General features: G+C 39.4%; 1 protein-coding gene across 1 annotated transcript in view; it reads right to left on the bottom strand.

The window, feature by feature from the left end:
• IER3 (immediate early response 3) overlaps positions 1-23,030 on the bottom strand; it is a 94,127-nt gene extending 71,097 nt beyond the window's left edge. Inside the window, 1 exon segment of the mRNA XM_023757372.1 lies at positions 22,879-23,030. Within this exon segment, the coding sequence (XP_023613140.1) occupies positions 22,879-23,030 (152 nt within the window).
• Positions 23,031-23,417: the final 387 nt, after the last annotated feature.

Below are 23,417 nucleotides of genomic sequence, written 5' to 3'. Positions count from 1 at the left end.
CGGTCAGGGCACATACCTAGGTTGCAGGTACGATCCCTGATTGGGGCGTGTGCGGGAGGTAACCAATTGATGTTTCTCTCTCACATCAATGCTTCTTTCTCTCTCTTCCTCTCTCTCTTTAAAAATCAATAAACATATCCTCGGGTACGGATTTAAAAAAAGAAATAAATAGATAAAGAAGTGGTGCATATATACAATGGAATATGACTATGACTCATCTACTTAAAAGAATGTAATCTAGACATCTGCAACAATATGAATAGACCTAGAGGGTATTGTGCTGAGTGAAATAAGTCAGACAGGAAAGACAAATGCCAGATGATTTCACTTATATGTGGAAATCTATAAACAATATAAATGAACAAGCAGAACAGAAACAGACTCATAGATACAGAAAACATTTTGACAGTTGCCAGAGGGGAGGGAAATGGGGGACTGGGTGGAAAGGAGAAGGGATTATGAAGTACAGATTAGTAGTTAACAGAATAGTCACGGGGTGTAAAGTACACCATAGAGAATATTGTAATAATATTGTATTACTTATGTATAGTGTCAGATGGGTGCTAGTTTTACTGGGGTGATCATTTTGTAAGTTATATAAATGTCTAATCACTATGTTGTACATCTAAAACCAATATAATATTGTACATCAACTGTAACAGAAAAATTAAAAAATAATTCAAAAAACAGAACAAAACAAAAAATAAATAAAAATAAAACAAAATGTAAAAAAAAAATAAAGATGGCAGATAAGAGAAAGTAACAAAATATATAATGAAATCTGATTGTAACTGTGACCTGTAAGGAAAAAAAATAAAAAGAGAGAAGAATACATATGTTATATAATTCCACAATATATGTAGCAAAAAACTAGTGTTGGCAATCACTAATAGCTAGTGATAATCAATAGTCTAGTATTAATCTGGTTGGCACTTCTTAACTTGGTCATTAAAATCTTTCATCAGTGAAACTAAATATTATAGCTCTACTGAAATTCGCTTCATAGATCATGAGAGTAAACACAAGCACAATTATTATTTGCTAAGTTCAACAAATTTTCTTTTGATCTGCTAGCAGCCCTAAATGAGTACAATTTTGAGAAATATTGCCAAGTAGCATACCTTTTTTATATCAACCTTTCTAAAGTTGTTTAAATTGGACAAAGTATTTGACCAGCCTTGTACCTTTTTTTTTTCATTTTACATAGTTAATATTATGAGGACTGGCAGATTGAAAATATTTTAGTGCATTGGGATGAAATGTGTTATTAGAAAAAGAAGCTATAAATCATTAAAAATAAAATTTGAAAGAAAAGCCTATCTATTGAATTCAGTTTTCAAGGAAGAAAACTGAGCACATTATGGAGAATGTTATTTTCTGAGATTATAGATGTACTCTTTTCTCTGAAGCGTGAGCAAACAATAGTCTCATGGCCTTTGACACACCAGAGTTATTGTGGGAATATCACATCCCACTTTGATTCATGTACGCTGGGCGAGGAAAATTAATTTGGAAAAACCAAACTCTCTTTAACTTTCCAATGAAATTGGACTCGCTTTGTGTGTCCCCATTACTTGGCTTTGAGTGGAAGTGCTCATACTCTCTTCCTATGGCTCTGCATGATTAGAACAACTCACAGCAGCACGTGGTCTCTAGGTTGTCTTAGCCTGACCCAGGCAATCACCCCTGGGATCCACCCCAGTGAGGCACAGTTCCAGAGGTTAGAAGAAAGCCGCTTTTTAAGGAATTGATGGCATTTTGTAAAAAAAAAAAAAAAAAAATGGGGGGGGGGAGGCCTAATAAAAAACATTTGCAAAAACTTAACACTTTGTAATCAACTTCTTTTCAGAGTCCATCTTTCTGTGTATAGCCAGTGCTTCTAAGAAGTAAACCTCACCTTCCCTACCCCCACCCCCAATAATTGAAAGATTTCCCTCTATCATTAGTAGAGATTGTCCCCAGCGGATTGCATTTGTTATTAGTAGATGAAGCATACGACTGGTTACTGAAATCAATTATTTAAAATTTCCAAAGTTGAGCAGGAGTTTGGCAGCAATTTTAGGGTTCAGTAATGCAAGGATCTTTAAATAGACTTGAGATCTGAGCCACAACCAAGAGGCATGTCATGATCATGTAGGGGAACAAAACCCATTATTTCCTCCAAAAGACTTTTAAAGGAACCTTAGAAACAGTCCAGTATGTCTTATGATAAAAGCAATGAGACACATTTTGAATAAATAGGTAATAAGACACACAAAAGATGTAATGCCCTTCTGGTGTCAACATTAGTAGAACGTTTTCACAATTAAATATTTTAAGATGTTGTCTTTCCATCTGGAGATGGTTTTAACAGGAAAATATAGTACATGAAATGGATAATTCAGGTTGCAAGTCTATAAATTTTATATTCCTCTCCAACTGAAGGTTGTTTCCCTCCCAAAATACCATCCCAGCAGTTGGCCAATTACAATAGTGGGACTATTTTGAAAGAATGTTTGAGTTCCCAGCAAAAATAATTTCAAGGAGATGCTGCCATTCAAAAAAATTCACAAATGAACTCCATACTTCATTTTCTCAATTGCAGGCACAAATATAAAGGCAATATGACTTTTTCATTCAAAATATATTTTTGACTCGGAAAAAAACACACACCACAAAATATCATGCTCCCTGTTAGAAAAAGGCACCAAAGTAAAGGTAGACTGTCTCTACTGCTAATGTGAATTTGATAGCTGTGTTTTGTTACTGATAATGAGACATAAATTTTGTTCCCTATGATGCCTATTTTACTACCTCTGATGATTTTATGACTGTTTAGGTTTGCAGGCTGTCTTATATCTGTGCCCATGGCAAACCACTGAAGATAAAATGTGCAGAGGAAAGAAAATGTGGTTTATTGGATGCTAAACTAAACTGAAAGTCAGCAGACCTCAGTTCTATTTCTGGCTTCTCTTTGGATAAATCATACCTTCCGTGACCTTGAGCAAGTCATTTACTATCACTCTACCCCAGATGGCCTCATTATAAGAAAACGCCAATACCACTTTTTCCATAGCATAATTTATAAAGTAGGGAATAAATGTAAAATGCATTCATTGAATAATTGCTCATCCAAAATACTTCAAAGCCCCACTGCCTAATGGTACCATCAAAAGTACAGCTGAAAACAAACTCCAGAATAGCAGTGAATTACGTGGCTTGTATGTCCTCAGGTGAGATCTGAGGGAGCAGTAATGGATGGGGAAAAAAGGATAAACCCACAAAAACTATTTGCAAATATTCTCCCTCCTTCCCTTTCTTCTATTTCTTCCTTTCTTGATTTTATTGGAAGAGGAATGGGAATCGCTGAATGTTGCCTATAATGGGGATATTCATGATGATGATACTGTTGACCAGAGGAAAGTTCTACCTGAACAAGGCAAAGGAACAATAATGGAAGGTTTCATGGGTGAGAGGAAGGGGAGTGGTCCGTCATCTGTCCCCTTATCATGCAATGAAAGTTTCAGAAGGGGAAACCAGTATGATTTGTCAGAATATCTGGGATTTTTAAAGCACTTAGGCTATAAACCAAGCTGCTATTTTGAGGAAAGATCTGGAAATATGACTTTAAAAACTCATGTCCCGTCCTGGTTGGTGTGGCTCAGTTGGTTAGAGTATTGTCTCACACACAGGATTAGATTCCCGGTCAGGGCACATCAGGGCACATAACCAGATTGTGGGTTTGATCCCACGGTTGGATTGGTCAGGGTGCTTACAAGAGTCTCTCTCTCTCTCTCTCTCTCTCTCTCAAATCAATAAAAACATACATATTCTTGCCGGTTTGGCTCAGTGGATAGAGCTTCGGCCTGCAGAATAAAAGGTCCCAGGTTCAACCGTGGTAGCGGGCACATCCTCAGTAGGGGGTGTGCAGGAGGCAGCTGATCGATGTTTCTCTCTCATCAATGTTTCTGACTCTCTGTCCCTCTCCCTTCCTATCTGTAAAAAATCAATAAAATATATTAAAAAACAAACAAACAAAATACATATTCTTGAGTGAGGATTTTAAAAAAGTTAAAATGTCACATCCCAGAAATATATCTTCAGCTATATTATGTAAGACATTAGTAAAGCACAATTCCTTTTTTTCAAAGTTGCTCTATCCCCCTCACCACTACTACCAACACACACACCAGAAAAAATCCAAGGGTGTATTTATTTTATACACTGAAAGGTAGTTAGATCAAGTGAATATTATTTCTGTTCTATTTTACAGTATTAAGTTAATTGAGTATAATAATAAAACAGAATCAGAGAATTCTGGAGCTGGAAGGAGCATAAGAAGTAATCCAGTCATTTTTTTTTAGTTAATCCTCATCTGAAGACATTTTTCCATTGATTTTTTTTAGAGAAAGTAGAACAGCGGTTCTCAACCTGTGGGTCGCTACCCCTTTGGCGGTCGAACGACCCTTTCACAGGGGTCGCCTAAGACCATCCTGCATATCAGATATTTACATTATGATTCATAACAGTAGCAACATTACAGTTATGAAGTAGCAACAAAAATAATTTTATGGTTGGAGTAGCAACAAAAATAATTTTATGGTTGGGTCACAGCATGAGGAACTGTATTTAAAGGGCCAGAAGGTTGAGAACCACTGGAGTAGAAGGAGGGAGAGAGACACAGAGCAAGGGAGAGACTGGGAGAGAGAGAGCAGGCCCTGACCAGGGCTGTGGATCAAACCTTCAACCCAGGTACATGCCCTTGACCAGGAATCAAACCCACAACCCTTAGATACACAGACAGATGCACTATTACTGAGCCACACCAGCCAGGGCAACCCAGCCATTTTATAGTCATGTAAACCGAGACACAGAAAAACAAAATGAGTTGCCCACAATCAACACTTAGTAAATATTGAGACTTAGAAATAAAATTTTCTGAATCTCATTATAGCAGTAAATATTCCATTACTTTGATTTGACATTGTATGACCTGACAAGTTTCTAGAAGTAGTACCATTTGAATTTTCCTTCTTTGTATAAGAGCTCCGACTACTAAACAGAAAACCAGTTACTGACTTTAGTTGGATGTTCCTTAGTTTTCATTTTGGTTTTAATCTTTCTACCAGTATGGCATAAATTATTAATTACTATGATTGTTATTTTTAGCCCAACAAAATGAAAGTAGGAGAAAAATATTAAGAGGCTGAAATGTGTGGCCCATTAAAGCCACAGAAACTTCTACATAAAAGTGTTAATAGGGAAGAAAATTACTGACGGTTAATTTTTCTGCTTAAAGATAGCAGGCCAGATTCATCTTTTCTAAAGCAATCTTCTACAAATATATAGCATTGCCAGGGCCAGTACTGGCACATACAGTGCTTCTGGCAATTTACAAAATAGTACTTCCTGTATGCAGACAGATTGAGAAAAAAGTTGTCTCCTTTTAGGGGATCAATTACAAAACAGCATAGCTTCCGGAAGCACCTGAGCTAGCAGGATTTCCTCATCTCCTGCCCGTCCACCCAACACCTTTGTGCAGGGGTGCAACCTGCATAACTTGAAGCAGAGACCCTGGGCATTATTCTCTTTATTCCAAACACTGTCACATCCACCTACATCTTTTTCTTTAGTAATAAGTTAAAATTCAGCTGTGGAAAACACAGTCTTGAGTTTCCTTGGCTCAACATCAATATGAATAAAGACAGGAGCGCCAGGTCTCTGTAGTATCCTAGCAATAAGCATGGACTTTTACCAAACATTTGGACCCATTCTGGCACAGCTGTACACTGACTTGCCCACGTCTTCTCTCCAGCCAAATCTTACTGATACTTTAAGGCCTCATCTTCTCTCCCAAGCAGTCTTTGCTGACTCATTCCAATCCTTATTGATATTTCTTCCTTACATCTCCTAAGACTCATTGTCTGTTGAGGATTTGGCATTGATTAATATGACAGTAAACGGCATTTGGCGAGAGGATCCAGTAATGATTAAATCACCAGGCCTCATGGATATGACAACTGCCTCTCGGCAGGAGTGGTTTCAGGGTAAGGTGGAAGTCAGTCCAGAGACTAGCTATGCTCTATGTGGAATAGGGAGACTTAAAGTAAGAAAGGAAGTGCATGCTGCCCAGTGCTCCCAATACTTGAATGTGCTGCCCTGAATTTCTACTTTCTTAGCCTGTAGTACAAATGCGCACCCAGCCAGTGTTTCCAAAAGCAGGGGACGGATCCTTCACATGGCTCTTGTGAATAGTAATTAAAAGAATGTTTCCTAAGTAATGGAGGTGGGGCTTTTCTCAACTCCATTACTTTCAACATGAGACACTTCTGTAGCCTATTTTAAAATGTGAAAAAAAGAACCAAGAAAGCTACTAAATTCACTGTCATGGTAATGAAATGCGTTTTAATAATTTACCTGATCCCTTAAAACGGTTGCCAGCAGATGTCCCCTTTCTTGAAATTGCTGCATGTTTGAGTAAAAAAGACAAGAGCAATTTCAAATCTACCTTTTCATCTTCAAACAGAAAGGAAGCTGAGCAGGGAGTGGGAGGAATAACAGGAATTGATGTGGCTCTGGCTGGTACCTTATCAAATATGTATGTATAAGTGTTTCTTCTTTTCTACTGGTTTGTAGTTGTGGTGCTAATGACTGTTACATTTTGAGGCTGCGTTGAAGTAAAGCTTGGCTTTCTATGAGAAAACAAAACAACCCCAAAAGAGAGACGGGGTAAAAGGCCATTTTACTTCTCTTTCTCTCCCATAACCCATTCCAAATCTTAACACTCCATTTGCGAAAAGGTCAAACATGCTGATGAGATAATAGAAGAAAAACAATAAAAGAAATACTCATAATCTCCAGTGCCCAGGTAGGTGTGTGTGTGTGGGTGGGGGGTGGGCTTGAGGTTGATGTACAATTCCTAGATGAGAATGCCTTGTGACTCCTTTTACCTAGCCACGTGCAACTGCATGGACAACTGTAAGAAAGATGGATGACCCAGCTTGCTCAGAGCAGCCCCTATACTCTTATGGAATGAAAAGAGCCCACTTCACCCCATTACTCTATTCACTAGCAGAGTGAGGAGCCTCTATAGGCCCTTAGTTGGGGGACATTTGATACATATATTAAAACCTAGGATGGTCTCTGATTGTTTTATAAAAGTTTACATTGATCCTAAGAAAAATTAGAAATTCATTGAAATCCAGGCCAATACCCATGCTGCTTCTATTTCCTAAATGGCTTGACTGAGACACATAGTAAGTGCCCAGTCAATATTTATTATGTTTTAATGTAAAAATAAATTCTTATTTTTGAAACACAATCTGACCTGTTTTATAGATGTGAGGATAATGGTATGGCATATTATATATTCAAAGGAGATAGAAAAATAATTAAGAACTGACAAAGGGTCCTAGCTGGTTTGGTTCAGTGGGCAGAGCATCGGCCTGTGGACTGAAAGGTCCAGGGTTCAATTCTGGTCACGGGCACATGCCCGGGTTGCAGGCTCGATCCCCAGTGGGGGGCGTGCAGGAGGCAGCCCACACATGATTCTCTCTTATCATTGATGTTTCTATCTCTCCCTCTTCCTTCCTCTCTGATATCAATAAGAATATATATATTTTAAAAGAACTGGCAAAGGAATTTAATCCATTAACAGTAGCTCCACTGGATGAAAAAGAAAGCATACCCTCAAACCTTCTAATTATAGACAAGGCTCTGTGAGTTCATGACATTTCTTTATAAGACATGCGATGATTTCTTTCTGTCTGGAAGCAGCACACATTCAGGAATTGAGACAAACATCAATAGAACAAAGGCTGTAGCTCAGCTGTTGGGAGGAAATCAACTCAAATAACTCATAATTTGCTGGTTGACACATCATGACACATTAAGCTAAGTGGCGGCACCTGGCTTCAGAAGCGCAGTCTGTAGGCCAGCTACCCATTTATTCTTGCTGAAAGGGAAAGTCTCCCCCTGCCCAACCCTTTCATGTAAAGCTTATAAACCAAAATGTTATTGATATCAAAAGGCTCTAAACAAGCTTCCCAACAGACAGTTCTCTCTTCGCTAGGTTACGTCACGCAACTTTCTCAGACAAAGTGAACGATGAGCCAAGGAAATGCTTTATGATCTCTATTATAAGCGGTGACGAGAAATTATAAGATTCACTGTGGGAGAGGCATGCAGCGTGGCAGGATATCTGTATAATGGAAGGTTGGTTCACAACTCGAGGTTGCCGGGGAAGATGTTTTCATTAGTAACTGGGATTAGAAAAAGGAAGCACAAACACCTCTGTACCTTAAAAATAGCAGGCTGAAAAAATATGCACCATTTCATCATGACCAGCTACTTACTGTCTCGGAGAAACCAGTAAAAGTGGAGTTCACAGGAGGAAAAAAGGGGGAAAAGGCTGACCTTGGGTTGACTGAGAAAGATGGTCAATAGGAGTACACTGCTGGTGATGAGCAAGGTGGTGTTTGGAGCAGCTTTGGAGAGTATTCACTACAACATTGTTGGCTACAAGTACATATGGCACGAGGACTTACTATATGGCCAATCTGAGCTAGTTGAGATGGGGGTCATAGCAGAAATGTAGCCACTTTCTGCAAAGAATATATCATCTAGTGGAGACAAGGTTAATAGTGACCATTGAGTACTGTCTATGTCAGATAGTGCTTTACATATGTTATCTTTCAACATAATCTTCACAACATCGCAACGGAGTAAGTAGGTACTATTATTCCCTCTGTTGTCTAGATGAGGAGACTGAGTTCAGAAGAGGTTATGCATCTTGTGCAAAATCACTCATCCAGTAAGGGTCAGAGCCAAGATGTGAACTGTGTCTTACTCTAGAGCCTATGTACTTAATCACTAAAGTAGAGCCAACTGTAAAATGGGCATAAAAATGGTGTCAACCACAGAGTTGTTAGGAAGATAAAAGTGTTAACATATGAAAACAAGGAGAGTGCATGGCATGGAGCCAGCGTTCAAAAATTGTCAGCTATCTTCATCTTTAATGTCAGCAGCGTTTTCCTACACCTTAATGCATAAACCCTTTTTACATCGTCCTTGACAGGTAGTTCCCAGCTCCTGATTATACACCTTTCCAGGGGCAGGAAGCTCAGTGCTTGAGCAAGCTGCTTTATGGTACAATAGCTCTTGTTTAGGGACTTCCTTTGACCAGCTGAAATAAACCTTCCTGTAGCTTTTGCCCACTTGCCCTACTTCTGCCACTGATAGTAACACAGAATAAGCTGATACCCTTTTCCACTTGTCATGACAGATTAAATATGGCAAGAAATAGAGAATAATTTAAGATTTTTGAACTGGAGAAAAGAAAACACATAAGGAAAGGCGAGCCTAAGGAAAATGTATCTAATGGAATAAATAGAACTGGATTGGGGAGTGGTGAGAATGGAGACAGGGAGGTCAGTGAGCAGTTTGTGGCAGTGATCCAGATCATATGGTCTAGGACAAGAGAAATGGCAGTGAAGATGGAGGAACAACACAGATAATGGGAACCTTTCATGGGTAAAGTTGACAGGGCTTAGGGACTGGCCAGATATGGAAGGAGGGATAAATAAAAGAAATCTCATTGATGACCCTAAGTTTACAAACCTAGCTGTTGGAAAGAGCCAACTCTTTTGGTTTGCTCTGGTTGGTTGGGGGGTGGCATGCATTTGGAAGGTGGGGAGATGAATTTGGCTTTACGTTGATAATTAAATGAGTCCTTCCCCTCATAAAATATCCAGTATGTAGAAATAGGTGACTGGCAAGAGATATCTGGGTAAGAGATACTAATTTTAAAGTTATCCGCCAGAAGGGTTGAATGGGTTAAGCAAACTGTTAATTCAGGGCTTCAAATGGCAAGGTGAGAATCTGAGTGTGGTCTAGTAGGGGGGTTGGCCCTTGTGAAACTCTGAAGGACCTGGGATTCTGAATCTCTGGCTGCTCTTTCATCCTCAGCTGTCCCCTTTTTTCTGTGGGTGATGCCTGCTTTCCTACCACTTATATCTCCATTACTCTTATCTCCCTTCACTTGTCCTCCTATTAATATTGTGAAGAAGGTAAAACTAATTTTAGTGGGTCAAGGTGATCAGGTGGCAAGAACATAAACTAAGGCTCAAGAAACCTAGATTATCGTCTCAACTCTTTGGTTCCTCTTTCTAAATCCCAGAATGCCCTGAAGGGCCCTATAGCTCAAAAAATCAATGTGCCCTATCCAGTATGTCTCAGTTGGTTGTGCATCATCCCATGCACTGAGAGATCGCCGGTTCCATTACCAGTCAGGGCACATGCCTGGGTTACAGGCATGATCCCCAGTAGGGGATATGCAGGAGGCAGCTGATTGATGTTTCTCTCTCATCAATGTTTCTCTCTCCCTTCCTCTCTCTCTCTAACACCAATAAAAACATATTTAAAAAAACAATGTGTGTCCAACCTGTCTATATTGAACACTGCCCCAGTTCATTGGCTCAGTGCCGTGAACTTGTTACCAGATTCTCCATTTACTTTAAGGTGCAAAAGACAGAGAAAAGCTTAGCACATCCTGCTGGAAAGAAAGGAATAGATAATGTGTTTAATAAATAATCCAGAAATAATAGTGTTTGGTCTTGGAATGCAGTCTGAGATAGATATCCAAACATGTGCCTACTCATACACCATTCACGTCATCTCCTGAAATCATCTGGATGGTCACTGCTGGAGGTAGGTAAGATGCAGTGGAGGGAGGGTGCAGTTGCATTGACTAGACTTCTCATAGGGAAAACCTAAGGTTATCTGTTTGCTGCATATAGTTTATGTGCAAATTTGTAGATACGTATAAAAATGTCTGGAGGATCATATATGAAACAGTTAGCAGTTCCCTCTGGGGAGGAGAATAAGATCAGAATGAAGGGGTGAGAGTGAAAGGAGACTCACATTGCTCTCTAGATAGTTCAGTATGTGAATTTTTACAATGAGAATGTATTCCAGCACTACTTGTATAATATACAAAACAAAAAAACTCTTTCCTTTTTTTTTTAAACAAAGAAGACAACTGCTTATTACATCTGAGAAGCTAAAAAGTTTAGAGTAGTACTTCTGGTATCCCAATGATAAATGACTTCACTTTAGGGCACTTATATTTTTTGAATGGTGGACAACGTCCTCCTCTCTCATCCCAAAATAACCAGTGTCTCTAGGCTCACAGCCACCTAAGAAACAGAATCAAAATAAAGGATATTTTAAAAATTAATGCAAAGGAGAAATGGAGTGTTTCAAATGCCATCAGGAAGGCTGGCTGGTGGGCTACAGATCCCAAAGTTTAGCCAAGCAGTATGTCAAGCAGTAAACCAGAGGGGCCTCTCTTTAACCCCCTCCCACCATTTGACAAGCAAACAGGAGAAAATGTGACTGGTGTGAGTCTACTGCAGGAGGTGGGGAGTTCGCTAGTGCGGTAGTGACAATGCCCCACTTCCCTAGATCTAGCACATTTCAGAGCCTGCTGACGTGTGGCTGCCTGCTAAAACATGATGTGGGAAGAAGAATGAATGTGGGCAAGCTCGGCTAGCCACTCAGAGGGAAATGATCTCATTTCTCCTGTGGGCAACCCCCAGTTGATGGTAAATGGAATAAGACAGGGTAGCATTTAAATTCCAACATTATGTTCTTTTCTTGAAAGCCACAAGTTTACAGATGAAGGCTTCTGTTGTCTCTTGAGTTCTTTATCATAGTTGTTGCCAGAGAAGGAGAAAGATCCAGAAACACTGTTTTGGCCAGACTTTCATTCTGCTTCTCTTTGGGAGTATTTCCCTTATTTTTTCCCAAATGTACAGGGGTGGCCTTTGGCACTTGTTATGGTCTTATGAACTGGCTAGTTGGAAGTCATGAATATTGAAGCCTTTAATCCATAATCTCTCCCAGTGCAATTTGTCTATGAGATTCCTTTCCTGTCCTGCCAGAGGGTAGTAGAGTTATAATTCATGATCCTGTGATCTTCAACATGGCTTCTGGCATAGTGAGTACGTTCTTTGTTCTTTTAGGACAGAACTGTCAGTCATCCCTAAACAGCCCTTCATTTTTGTCCTAAACACTGACTCATACAATCATAGATTCTCAGGGATGGAAGGAAGCCGAGAGGTCGTCTAATCCAACCCCTTGCTAGTTGACTCCAGGCAGTGCCTAGGCATGTGAATTACTTCATGCCCCAAATAAGTAATAGTTAGTGAAATGAAAAGGGTGATTTGTGAGGGTCAGAGATGAAACACCTCCAAAAGAACTTTAAAGAGATGTGTGTGCTAAAAGGTACAATGTAGGAAAAGGCATATTTAATAACACCTTTGTTTCTCTGTGAATTAATCAGAGACAAAACCAAATTCAAAACTGAGAACCTATTAATTATATAATAATGATGATAATGATGATGACGAGTAAGAGAAGTTAAAATCAGTTAAAGTTTTTCTGAAACATTGCTATGTGTCTGGCATGGAACTAAGTTATTCATGTGAATTATGTAACCATCAAATTATTCCTATGGGTCTGATATTATCCTTCATTTTACAGTTGAGGAAACCTGGGCTTTAGAAAGATTGGAATAGTTTGCCCAAGGTCATATACCTATCAAATGACAGAAGATACTGCAAGCCAGAAATAAGTCTTTCCCAGGCCATACTACCCTATTATTTTCAAAAGAAGACAGTTACTGTAGAAAATAGTTCTCCCAGATTTGTCCCAAGCTGCCTGGCTAGTGAGGGGATATGTTTCATAATTTCTCCCTAGACCCCTGGAGATCCTTCTTAGTTTATAAACCCACATTTGAGCCAAAGCAGAAATATTTCTTGCTCCTATTTCTTTGCACAAAGGACATTTTGGTTTCAATAAAGAGTAAGAGAACTGCTTCCCTGAACTTCAATTAACCTCGTAGGGCATTTGGAGCAGGTGATATGTTTAAAGGGAAAAGAACAGCCTATGGTCCTGGATGGCTGGTTTGACAGGAAATAAAACTCGACTCTGATCCAAAGAATAAGGATCTTTCATACAAACTCTCTGCCCAGCTAGTCAAACGCCATCACTCCATCTATTTAAAGTTGTGTTAAAATGTCTCAAGGATAAGTGTTCCTTTTAAGTGTGTCATCCTTTGAATACTGCCTTTTAAAAAGCTGGGCTGCTGTGCTATGAATAAACAGTAAAAGGGGGTAAGAATGCCACAGGGATAAGTAACCAGAATAAGTAACTCATGCTTCTGTCTTACGTTCATACTTTACCAAGTGCTCTCCCATACTTTATTTTAATTGATTGTGACAACACTCTGCGAAGTAGGCAATACATAGTTTATTTTCCTAATTTGGTGAGACAGAAAACTCAGAGTTTTAGAGGATCACTCAAAGATATATGATGAAAAAGGCAGGACTAGGACATAGGAACTTTTTATTTTGTTCTATCCACATTGAATAGTTTTATACCGATGGATATTATGTTTATAATTTTTAAATCATTATGAAATATCTCTAACAATTTTATTATTCTCCTTTGGTCTTACGGATTTGGGTGTTAACAATGTTCTTGTTCTTTGATCTTCATGGGAAATTAGTGTGTGTCAAAGGATTATTAGTATATGATATCAGTGCTGGAATCTCCTGAATCTAATTTTTGAAAATTCAATATATGATCATTGTCTTCACTAAAGGTTAGCTTAGCAATAATCTTTAATGAGTTCCTAAATGTGATTGGCTGTACATCTGGAAAGAAGGAGGGGAAATAACACTAATTGAATATTGACTACTTGATGGATACTTTATGTACATTATCCCATGTAATGCTCTCAATACCAAAAAAGAAAAATATCACAATGTTCTGCTTTACATTTAAGAATTGATCTTAGAGATGTTTAAAAACATCACCAAGTTTTCACAGATATCAAATGGTGAAGCTACGACTCAAACTGGTGTAGTCTGACTCCAAAGTCCAGGTTTTTAACAACTGTGCACACTGCTTTCTAGTAGTTGAAGCTACAAAAACACTAATAGTTCATCTTGAGTGTTTATTATCTACCGACCACTGTGCTAATGACTTTGCCTTCCTTATTGCATTAATTGTTAAAGCCTGTGAAGTAGGTACTAATATTATCCCCATCCTATCTAATAAAAGAGTAATATGTAAATTATCCATCACACCATCAGTCCGTCACAAAGATGGCAGCGCCCAGTCCCCTCAGCCCCACTGCTGAAGTGTCCAGGCCTGTTGGCCAGACAGGTGGCAGGGGAGGTGGGAGGGGGGCCGGGGCCGAGGGGGCGGATCCAGCCTCGCAACTCCATTGCTGCTGGAGTGTCTGGGCCTGTCACCTGGGGGCGGGGGGGAGCTGCGGGGGCGAGCAGCGAGGCACGATCCACCCACTCCAGCAGCTGATCCAGCTTTGCCACTCTGCTGCCAATGGAGTGTCCTGAGGCAGCGGACATGGGAGCAGAGCCGAGACAGTGGAGACAGGAGGGAGTGAGGCAACGGAGAAGGGTGGGCTTCGCTCCCTTCTCTGCTTCACTCTGGCCGCAGGAAGCCCTATTCTTACAGGAATAGGCCCAAGGAAGCCCTATTCTTGCAGGAATCTTCCTGCAATGGGCCTCTAGTTTTATAAATAAGGAAACTGAGATAGTGATGTTAAGTAATTTAAGTCACACAGCTAATAAGGGAAGGAACCAGAATAATTATTATACACCTCTCATTTTCTGTATTAGCACAGCCTTTGAGTGTGAAAAAGGAGTAAATAATCACGTTGCAATAAAAATTTGAGTTGGCATGTATATGCACAAAATCACATATCAAAAACTCAAAGCCCATGAGAAACATTACTTTTTTGTTTAAAGGTTACTGACCAGTTATGGGGAAGTGGAGCATTTCTGATATGCTAAGAAGCCCTTAGTGAAGACAGAGCCATTAAATAAACCAGTAAGGTTAAGAACAGAAGTGTTCAACTGGGGCAGAGTATATTACTTTGTTGACTAGGATGACCTTAGTTCATGAACTTGAGTCCTGACATATATAATCTTTTACTTTGTACTTCTTTTGGAAATTTTATAGATAAAAAAAGTAAAATAATGATGCAATGAGCTACTGTGTAATGACACATGAGCTATGTTGTCAAAATATACAAAAGATAAAGTATATATAGACAGACAGGTATCAGTTAAGTTCCCAACTCTGCTGCTTCCTAGCTGTGTAAATCTGGTCAAGATACTTGAACTCTCTGAGCCTTAGTCTACTTTTCTTTAAAATGAGGCTAACCATGCCTATCTCACACGGTTGTTGTGGGCCTCTAACAGTTTTAAATATGCAAAGCACCTAGTCCTGTATTTGGCACATAGCAATCACTCAATATATATCCATACCTTTTGCCTTTTCCTTAAGAATCATTATTTAAAATTACTCTCCATATAGAAGCTTCCTCAAAAAATTAAAAATAAAACTGTCTTATGACCCAGTGATTCCACTTCTGGGTACATAGCCAAAGAAATCCAAAACACAAATTTGAAATAATATATGCACCCCTATGTTCATTGCAGCATTGTTTACAATAGCCAAGATATGGAAGCAACCCAAGTGCTCATCACTAGATGAGTGGATAAAAAAATGGTAGGACATATATACATATGCAACAAACATGGAGAGACCTAGAGGGTATTATGCTAAGTGAAATAAGTCAGTCAGAAAAAAGACAACATATGATTTCATTTATATGTGGGTTCTAAAGAGCAAAATAAATGAACAAACAAAATAAAAACATTTATACTGGTAGATACAGAGAACAGACTTATAGTTGCTAGAGGGGAGGAGAGTTATGGGGCTGGGTGAAAAAGGTAAAGGAATTAAGAAATACAAATTGCCCTGACCGGTTTGGCTCAGTGGATAGAGCGTCGGCCTGCAGACTGAAAGGTCCCAGGTTCGATTCCAGTCAAGGGCATGTACCTTGGTTGCGGGCACATCCTCAGGGGGAGTGTGCAGGAGGCAGCTGATCGATGTTTCTCTCTCATCGATGTTTCTAGCTCTCTATGCTTCTCCCTTCCTCTCTGAAAAAAATCAATAAAATATATTTTTTTAAAAAAAGAAATACAAATTGGCCCTGGCCAGTTTGGCTCAGTTGGTTGGGCATCCTCCTGTACACCCAAAGGTTGCTGGTTTGATTCCCAGTCAGGGTATATGACTGCATTGGGTGCTCAATCCCTGATAGGAAGCATGCAGGAGGCAGCCAATAGACGTTTTTCTCTCACATCAATGTTTCTCTCTCTCTCCCTCTCCCTTCCTCTCTCTGTCTAAAAATAAATTTTTAAAATCTTTAAAAAAAAAAGAAGAAGTAAAAATTGGTAGTTACAAAATAGTCCTGAGGATACAAAATACAGCATGGGAAATATAGCCAATAATATTATAATAACTAAGTATGGTGCCAAGTGAGTACTTGAAATATCAGGGGGAACCACTTTGTAAAATATATGATTGTCTAACCACTACGCTGTACACCTGAAACTAATACAAAATAATATTGAATGTAAACTGTAATTGAAAATAAAATAAGTTCATCTCCATCAGCAAGGACTTTTTAAGATCTGAAAAGTAAGCATGTTTACATGTATTTATTATTGGTAAAAGTTTCATGTTATTTTACCATTTCTACTTTGTTAGGCAGTTGTGGCCAACCCAGATTCTGTGCTTCTTAATAGCATATGCAGAAACTGACTCACACAAAATGGATTACTTTGTGGCTGACTTAGTAAGATTTGCACAAAATTATTGCTGCATTTTAATTTGTTTACTCTTTTTTTTCTCTTCATACTCCTTGGCAGAATTGCTTAAATGGCACTTAGAAAACTAGAAATACATGGGAAAGTAAGTTATCCAAGCAGACATCCTGAATTGCTTGGCAGACTTTACAACTGGCAAATTAACCTTCACATGCTGTGATAATACTGTAGAGTTAAAGGGGAAACTCTATGTGCTTTCATGAAGCTGTCTAGTCTGCTAATGCATGTTTCTAAAATTAAAATTAAAAAAAAGAACCACACACACACCAATTGTCTTTTTCCTTCCAACAATCCAGCTAGTTAGCCCTTCTTCTTGAAGCTCATTTTTATAAATACTCTGTTGACCAAAAAGTGTCTGGAGATGGGAGGATGGAGAAAGCTTGTATTGTTTATTGAATATCAGAGGACGTTTCCTTCAAGTGACCTAAGGCATGTGTGAGTGCTATCATAAGAGCCACATTTTAAAGAGGTGAAGTCATCACAAACGCCGCCTTAGAAGAGCGTGCTGGTGCCAAAGACTATCCTCAACAGCATTTCCAGATTTGCTTTTTGAAAATCCAGAGATTTTTAAAAATATATATATAAATCAAGAGTGAACAAAGCAAAGGTTCAGCAATTCACTTCCATTAATTGCTATCCTTCATCTTGGAACTCAATTTCCGAGCCAGGTTGCCATTTGGGGCTAAAAGAAGGGAAAACAGAGATGTGGGGAGACAGGCAGGGCCAAGAATCCAATAAAGAAATGAGTTGCACAAAGGTATAATCATCAGTAAAGTTAAGCAAGAGGAAGCAGAGGAGGAAAGTTACTTAAAAACAGGGAAAATGAAGAACAGTTAGTTAAAATTGGTATACAGCAAAAATTTTTAACTTGCATTTTAGTGATGAATGCCCTTCAGTCTGGGATTAGAATTCTATAAAGTCAAACAAAGAGCCACAGTTAATACCCTGGGAGACTCCTATTTCAACTTGGATTGGTTTTAACAATAAAAAAAGTTTTGCGCAAATTCAGAAAGCAGCATACACACACAAGTGAAATACAAAAGCCTCCTAGGTGAACATGGCAGCCTTAATTGAAGGGGAAATGAAAATCTTTTCAGACAATTGTCCTTTACTCCAAAGTTCTACTAATCCTGACCTTTCATGTGTTGTAAAACATCAAATGCACATTAAATGAAAACAAAAGCACTGGGCATTGTATTTTAGAGAAAGAAAAGGCTAATTTGGAATGCTTTTGATTGGTTGGAACTATTCAAGTAGATATAACACTTAGTAATTGTTCAGACAAGAAAGTGGGTATAGACTTTCTCTTCTACCATGAGGCTGTGTGCACACTTTGTTCTCTGAGGAAACACTCTACATATTGAAAAAAGATGTACTTACATTGGACTCTAGTGGGAGCCTGTCTGATAGAGGTCTGTTTGTTCCAGGGAAATATGAACAATTCCCAAAGTGGAAAGTACATAAACACACAGGCATCATGCCCACTCTCTCTCCTTGCCTGTACCTTTTGTTTCCAAACCTAAGGGACCACACACCATCTTCCTTTCATAGGCCCCTGTTTGACATTCCTAGGCATTTCAGGTTTGTCTTGGCCAAGCCCATATTTAATATTCTAGATTAAAATCAAAGAATGTTTTTTCTGGAAGTTATTTTATACATAGTTCATCCAGTCAACTATTTGCCTGTATCACTTATGCCCCTGGATGTCCAAAATCTCATCCTTCAAATGATAGTCAACATTGACACAATTAAAATAACTGGCAAATTAAATTTCCTTCTTTTCAGAAAATAAAATCTATTATGTAAAGTTAGCTTGGATTCTACACAGTATTTGTGCTTTAGCTATAAGCTAGCCAATTCAGTTTAGTGATCATTAATAAAAATATATCATTCTAAGTCTTCATAGGCATTCACAGGTGAATTGAAAATGCTTATTTCTTAATTTGTTCCTTCTTTCTTTCTTATGATCCTGTCTATCTCCCATACACATATACCTGGGAAAGAGATAGAGAAAATCAGAAAAAGAAATAGATGTTAGGAGAGGCTGAAGGTGGTGACTAAAAGTTCCCCAGAATGAGTAAGAGTGAAAGGAGTTGAGATGCCTTTGAAATATTCTTTTTAGCAAACACAATAGAGAATGGTGTTGCAGACTTGAAAATAGATAGACAAGGTTTATGTCTCCATCTCTCTCTTCACAATCACCTAAAGATTGAAATGTACGGCACATTATAGATGTCTAGCTGTGCTTTAGTTACAACATACATTTTTTATGTCAATCTCCCTAATGTTTGAATATTTCCAAATTAAGAGTGAGAACTGGAATTGACTCAAACATCAATGCAGAAGCCATAATACTCAGTAGAGTTCAGGCTGTTTCCAGGGATGAAAGAGTGGAAAAACACATCAACATGATTTAAGCTAAAACAAAATACAGTAATGGTTCACTTATCCAATCATCCAGCATACGGTTATATAGAGAAAGGCCTATAATTTCACTTGGTAGTAAAAAGTGTATCACCTTAAGCCTTCCATGGCTGGATGATTATGTGAAAAGTAAAAAAGCAGCTTAGAAAGGATACATCCAGGCATGAAAATGAATGCTGATGATGGAAGAGGAAAATGTGCAAATATCCAGGGTCCAAGCTTAGCACACTGTGGTTAACTACGGAGAGGAACAACAGCTGGTTAGTCTGCAACAGCCCCCGGGCATCAGCAAGTAACATACGGTGTGATAATTACGTTTAGAATGCTGCTTCTGCCCCCCATCCCCACCCCGTCCCGGTTTATCATTCTTACTTCTTGACAATTAGTGTCCTACTGTTGTGAGCTCTCCCCTCTATCAACTTCAAGTTTCAAGGGAGTATATAAACTGAAATATCTTCCCTCTACTGAGGCCAAAGTTCACTTTAAGGCAGTTTTCTATGACTTGCCACTCAAAAAACAGGTTAGGTCACCCCTCACATGTTCTCAATGCATCCTAAAGTCTCATTCAAAGCACCCATCAAACTTGTAATTAAATAAGTATTTGTATAATTGTTTTATTAACCCATACATTCATTCATTTGGCACATATTTATTGATCACCTACTCTGAGCCATGCACTGTGCTAGGCATGGGTATAATAGTGAACTCAACAGACATGGGCCCTGTTCTCTTGAGGCATCAGAGGAGAATGCAACTGACTGCACAGTTCATTACTAGGCACATTTATTTCATGACAATCTCTTTTGCCAGACTATAAACACAACGAGGCAGGACATTTTTATCTTGCTCAGTCTTGGAGGATCCTCACTGGGAATCAGTTAAGAAAGCTTTTGCTTCAATTCAAAGCATCTCTTGGGCTTCTGAGGTAGGCAGTGAGGCTGTTCTGTAAGTTTTCAGATGGCAACAAGCTAGGATCTCCACTGGCCAAGGGAAGTCGGCTTTCTGAGTTCTAGAGGTTCAGTTAGTGAGCTAGATCAGCAAGCCAGATCAGTCAGTGAGGGTTCTAACAAGGGAAATCCCACTTGGAATCTGGAATTTACTGGGATCTGACTTTGTTGCACTTCTAAATTCTCAAGATTGGGGTACAGGGGTGCTGGGGTCCAACCCCAGCAGGTCCAGGGGTCCCCAAAGGTGTGGACGGAGTCGGCGAAGAAGGAATGACACAGAGACAGCCTTCAGTTGATCAGCAGCCTAGCCAGGATCTCTAGCCAGGAACTCCAGCCAAGTTCTGGTGGATCCAGCGAAGTTCTGGCCAAGTTCTGGTCAGGATCTCCAGCCAAGTTCTGGCTAGGATCTCCAGCCAAGTTCTGGTGCCATGTTCTCTCGCTAGGTTCTCCAGCCAGGTTCTCCAGGTTCTCCAGCCAGGTTCAGTCGCCAGGTTCTCCCGCTAGGTTCTGTTTCTAGGTTCTGTCTCCAGGTTCCGTCTTTAGGTTCTATCCAGGTTCTCCTGCCATGTTCTGTCTAGGTTCTCCAACAAAGTTCTGTAGCCAGGTTCTGTCCAGGATCTTTTGCCATGTTCTCTCTCTAGGTTCTTTGTCTCTAGGTTCTCTCTAGGTTCTGTCTAGGATCTCCAGCCAAGTCCTGTCTCTAGGTTCTGTCTCTAGGTTCTTCAGCCAGGTTCTCTCGCTAAGTTCTGTGTCCAAGTTCTGGTTAGGATCTGATTAGGATCTGATGAGGGTCTGATGTTTATTGTCTTGTTACATCCGTATTTATACCAGTCGATTTTAATCCTGTCAATTTCTATTACAAAGGTTAGGGCGTTTCTTATCTCCATTCCAGGGAGTAAAGATTATGTAGCTTAACTACCCGCCTGGCACTTAATTAAGGGGTTGTATCCCCTCCCTAACCTCAGGGAAAAATCCCCACCTGGGGAAACAACCTTTCTCAGAGAGGTGACCTTGGTTAAAACACAGGGCGCTAAGGAGAGCAAACATACTAAGAACAATATGCTATATATGCCAGGTCCCTTTTTTTTTTTTTTTCGCTAAAAGTATTACAAAGGGTATTACATAAGTGTCCTTTTTTCCCCCCTGCCCTTGACAAGCCCCTGCCCTCCCTTACCCCCCAGTGTCTTATGTCCATTAGTAATGGTTATATGGATGCATACAAGTCCTTCAGTTGATCTCTTACTCCCCTCCCTCCTGTCCCCCAACCCTCCCTGGCCTTCCCACTGCAGTCCGACAATCAGTTTGAGGCAGCTCTGCCACTGTATTTATTATTGTTCAAAAGTTTGTAATTATGCCAGGTCCCTTGAAACATATGCTGTGCAGATGTTTCTTTCCTGCAGCAACTGTGTTCAAGCAGCAAGGATGGACCGGCTTCCGGCACAGGGGATATAGCAGTAGTAGTTTTGTAGTATTTTTAGGGCCTCAAGAGAGAAAGAGGAGAGTTTCAACAGCTACAGGTAAAGAGTTCAGAGAGAATATGTGTGGGCTCCCAAGAAAAAAAAAGGCAATTTAGCCGAAGCCGGTTTGGCTCAGTGGATAGAACGTCGGGCTGCGGACTGAAGGGTCCCAGGTTCGATTCCGGTCAAGGGCATGTACCTGGGTTGCGGGCACATCCCGGTGGGGGATATGCAGGAGGCAGCTGATCGATCTCTCTCATCGATGTTTCTAACTCTCTATCTCTCTCCCTTCCTCTCTGTAAAAAATCAATAAAATATATTTTAAAAAAAAAAGAAAAGGAAATTTGGAGAAGTCCCACTGAATGTTGAGGCTTGGGTTCTGAGGTCCACCAGGAGTGGCATTTTTCTCTCGGCGATTATTTTATAATCTAGCAGTAGATCAAATGGAAGAATAGTTGACTGCATGGCATCATCCTTCAATAATTTAATGAAATTCTTACTGTCACCATTGCTCATCCAAAAATGATTTATGGTTTCAATGCAGGTAAGCTACATTTGTAACAAGACTATTACTAGCTGCACCATAATGCCCTGGAAGGTTCCAGGGCCATGATCTGTCCATTTAAATCCTGGATAAGTTTGGTTCTCAGGCTATATATGGTAATTTTTAAAAAGTAAGAATAGTTTATTTTTATTCTTAATATAAAAACAATATATTTTCCCATAAAATCAATGAAATATTTAAAAAATGAGAAAGAAAACAAAAGTTCTACCTCCCAGAGATAATCACTATTATGTCTCAGTATATATCCATCAAGACACGTTTCCTGTGGCTATATTGCATAGCGCAGCAGGATCAATACCTGTCAAACTCAAGGTCCAAATAACTTTTCTCTTGTCAGGACTCTTATCTATAGTCTCCCTGACTCCAACATCTCTTTGGAGCCCTGGGAAACAGACTTCAAATAAAAGAGCTGTGCTGGAGATATCAATTCAGGAGTCATCAGCCAAGGTGGTAGCAGAGGCAGTAGGAAGCAATATTATTTACCATTTAGTGACAGCTTACTACGTGTCAGGTGGTGTGCTAAAGTAACATCACACACATTCTAATCCTCATTTAAAAAAACTTTGAAGCTATATTATCTCCATTTTACAAATGAGGAAACTGAAATGCAAAAAAAATAGGTGATGTATTATTTTTATAATGCTTCCTTAAAACATTAGCAAAAATTTAGTCCCTTAAAACATCATGAATCTACTGGTTCACAGTTCTGTAGGTTGGAAGTCCTGAGACAGTTGGCTCACCTAGGTCTCTGCTTAAGAGTCCACAAGGCTGAAATCAAAGTGTCAGCTGGGCTGTATTCATTTCTAGAGTCTATGGGGATGAATGAGCTTCCAAGCTCATTCTGGACGTTGGCAGAATTCTGTTCCTTCTGATTGTAGGACTGATGTCCCATTCTCTTTGCTGGCTGTCAGCTGAGGGTTGTTCTCAGCTTCTAGAGGCTGCCCTTCCTCCATATTTAAAGCCAGCAATGGTGGGTGGAGTCATTCTCATACTTTGAATCTCTCTGACCTCCTCTCTGCCTTATCTCTCTTCTGCTTTCTCCTATTTTTAAACCACTGTACTGTGCTATGATTGACACATAAAAAGTTGTACCTGTTTAATGTATACAACTCAACGAGTTTGAGGATAAGTATATACTCATGAAACTATCAAAGCCATAGATATATCAATCACCTAAAGTTTCCTCCATATTTCCCTATTTTAAGGAGAGTTGATTAGCAACTTAATTACATCTGCAAAGTCCCTACACGTCTTTAGTGTTTGGTTAAATAACCAGGAG

Source organism: Myotis lucifugus, unplaced genomic scaffold (genome assembly GCF_000147115.1).
Source record: "Myotis lucifugus unplaced genomic scaffold, Myoluc2.0 scaffold_2, whole genome shotgun sequence".
Taxonomy (NCBI): Eukaryota; Metazoa; Chordata; class Mammalia; order Chiroptera; family Vespertilionidae; genus Myotis; species Myotis lucifugus.
Note: the sequence above shows the minus strand (reverse complement) of the source record. Positions and strands in the feature narration are given on the sequence as shown.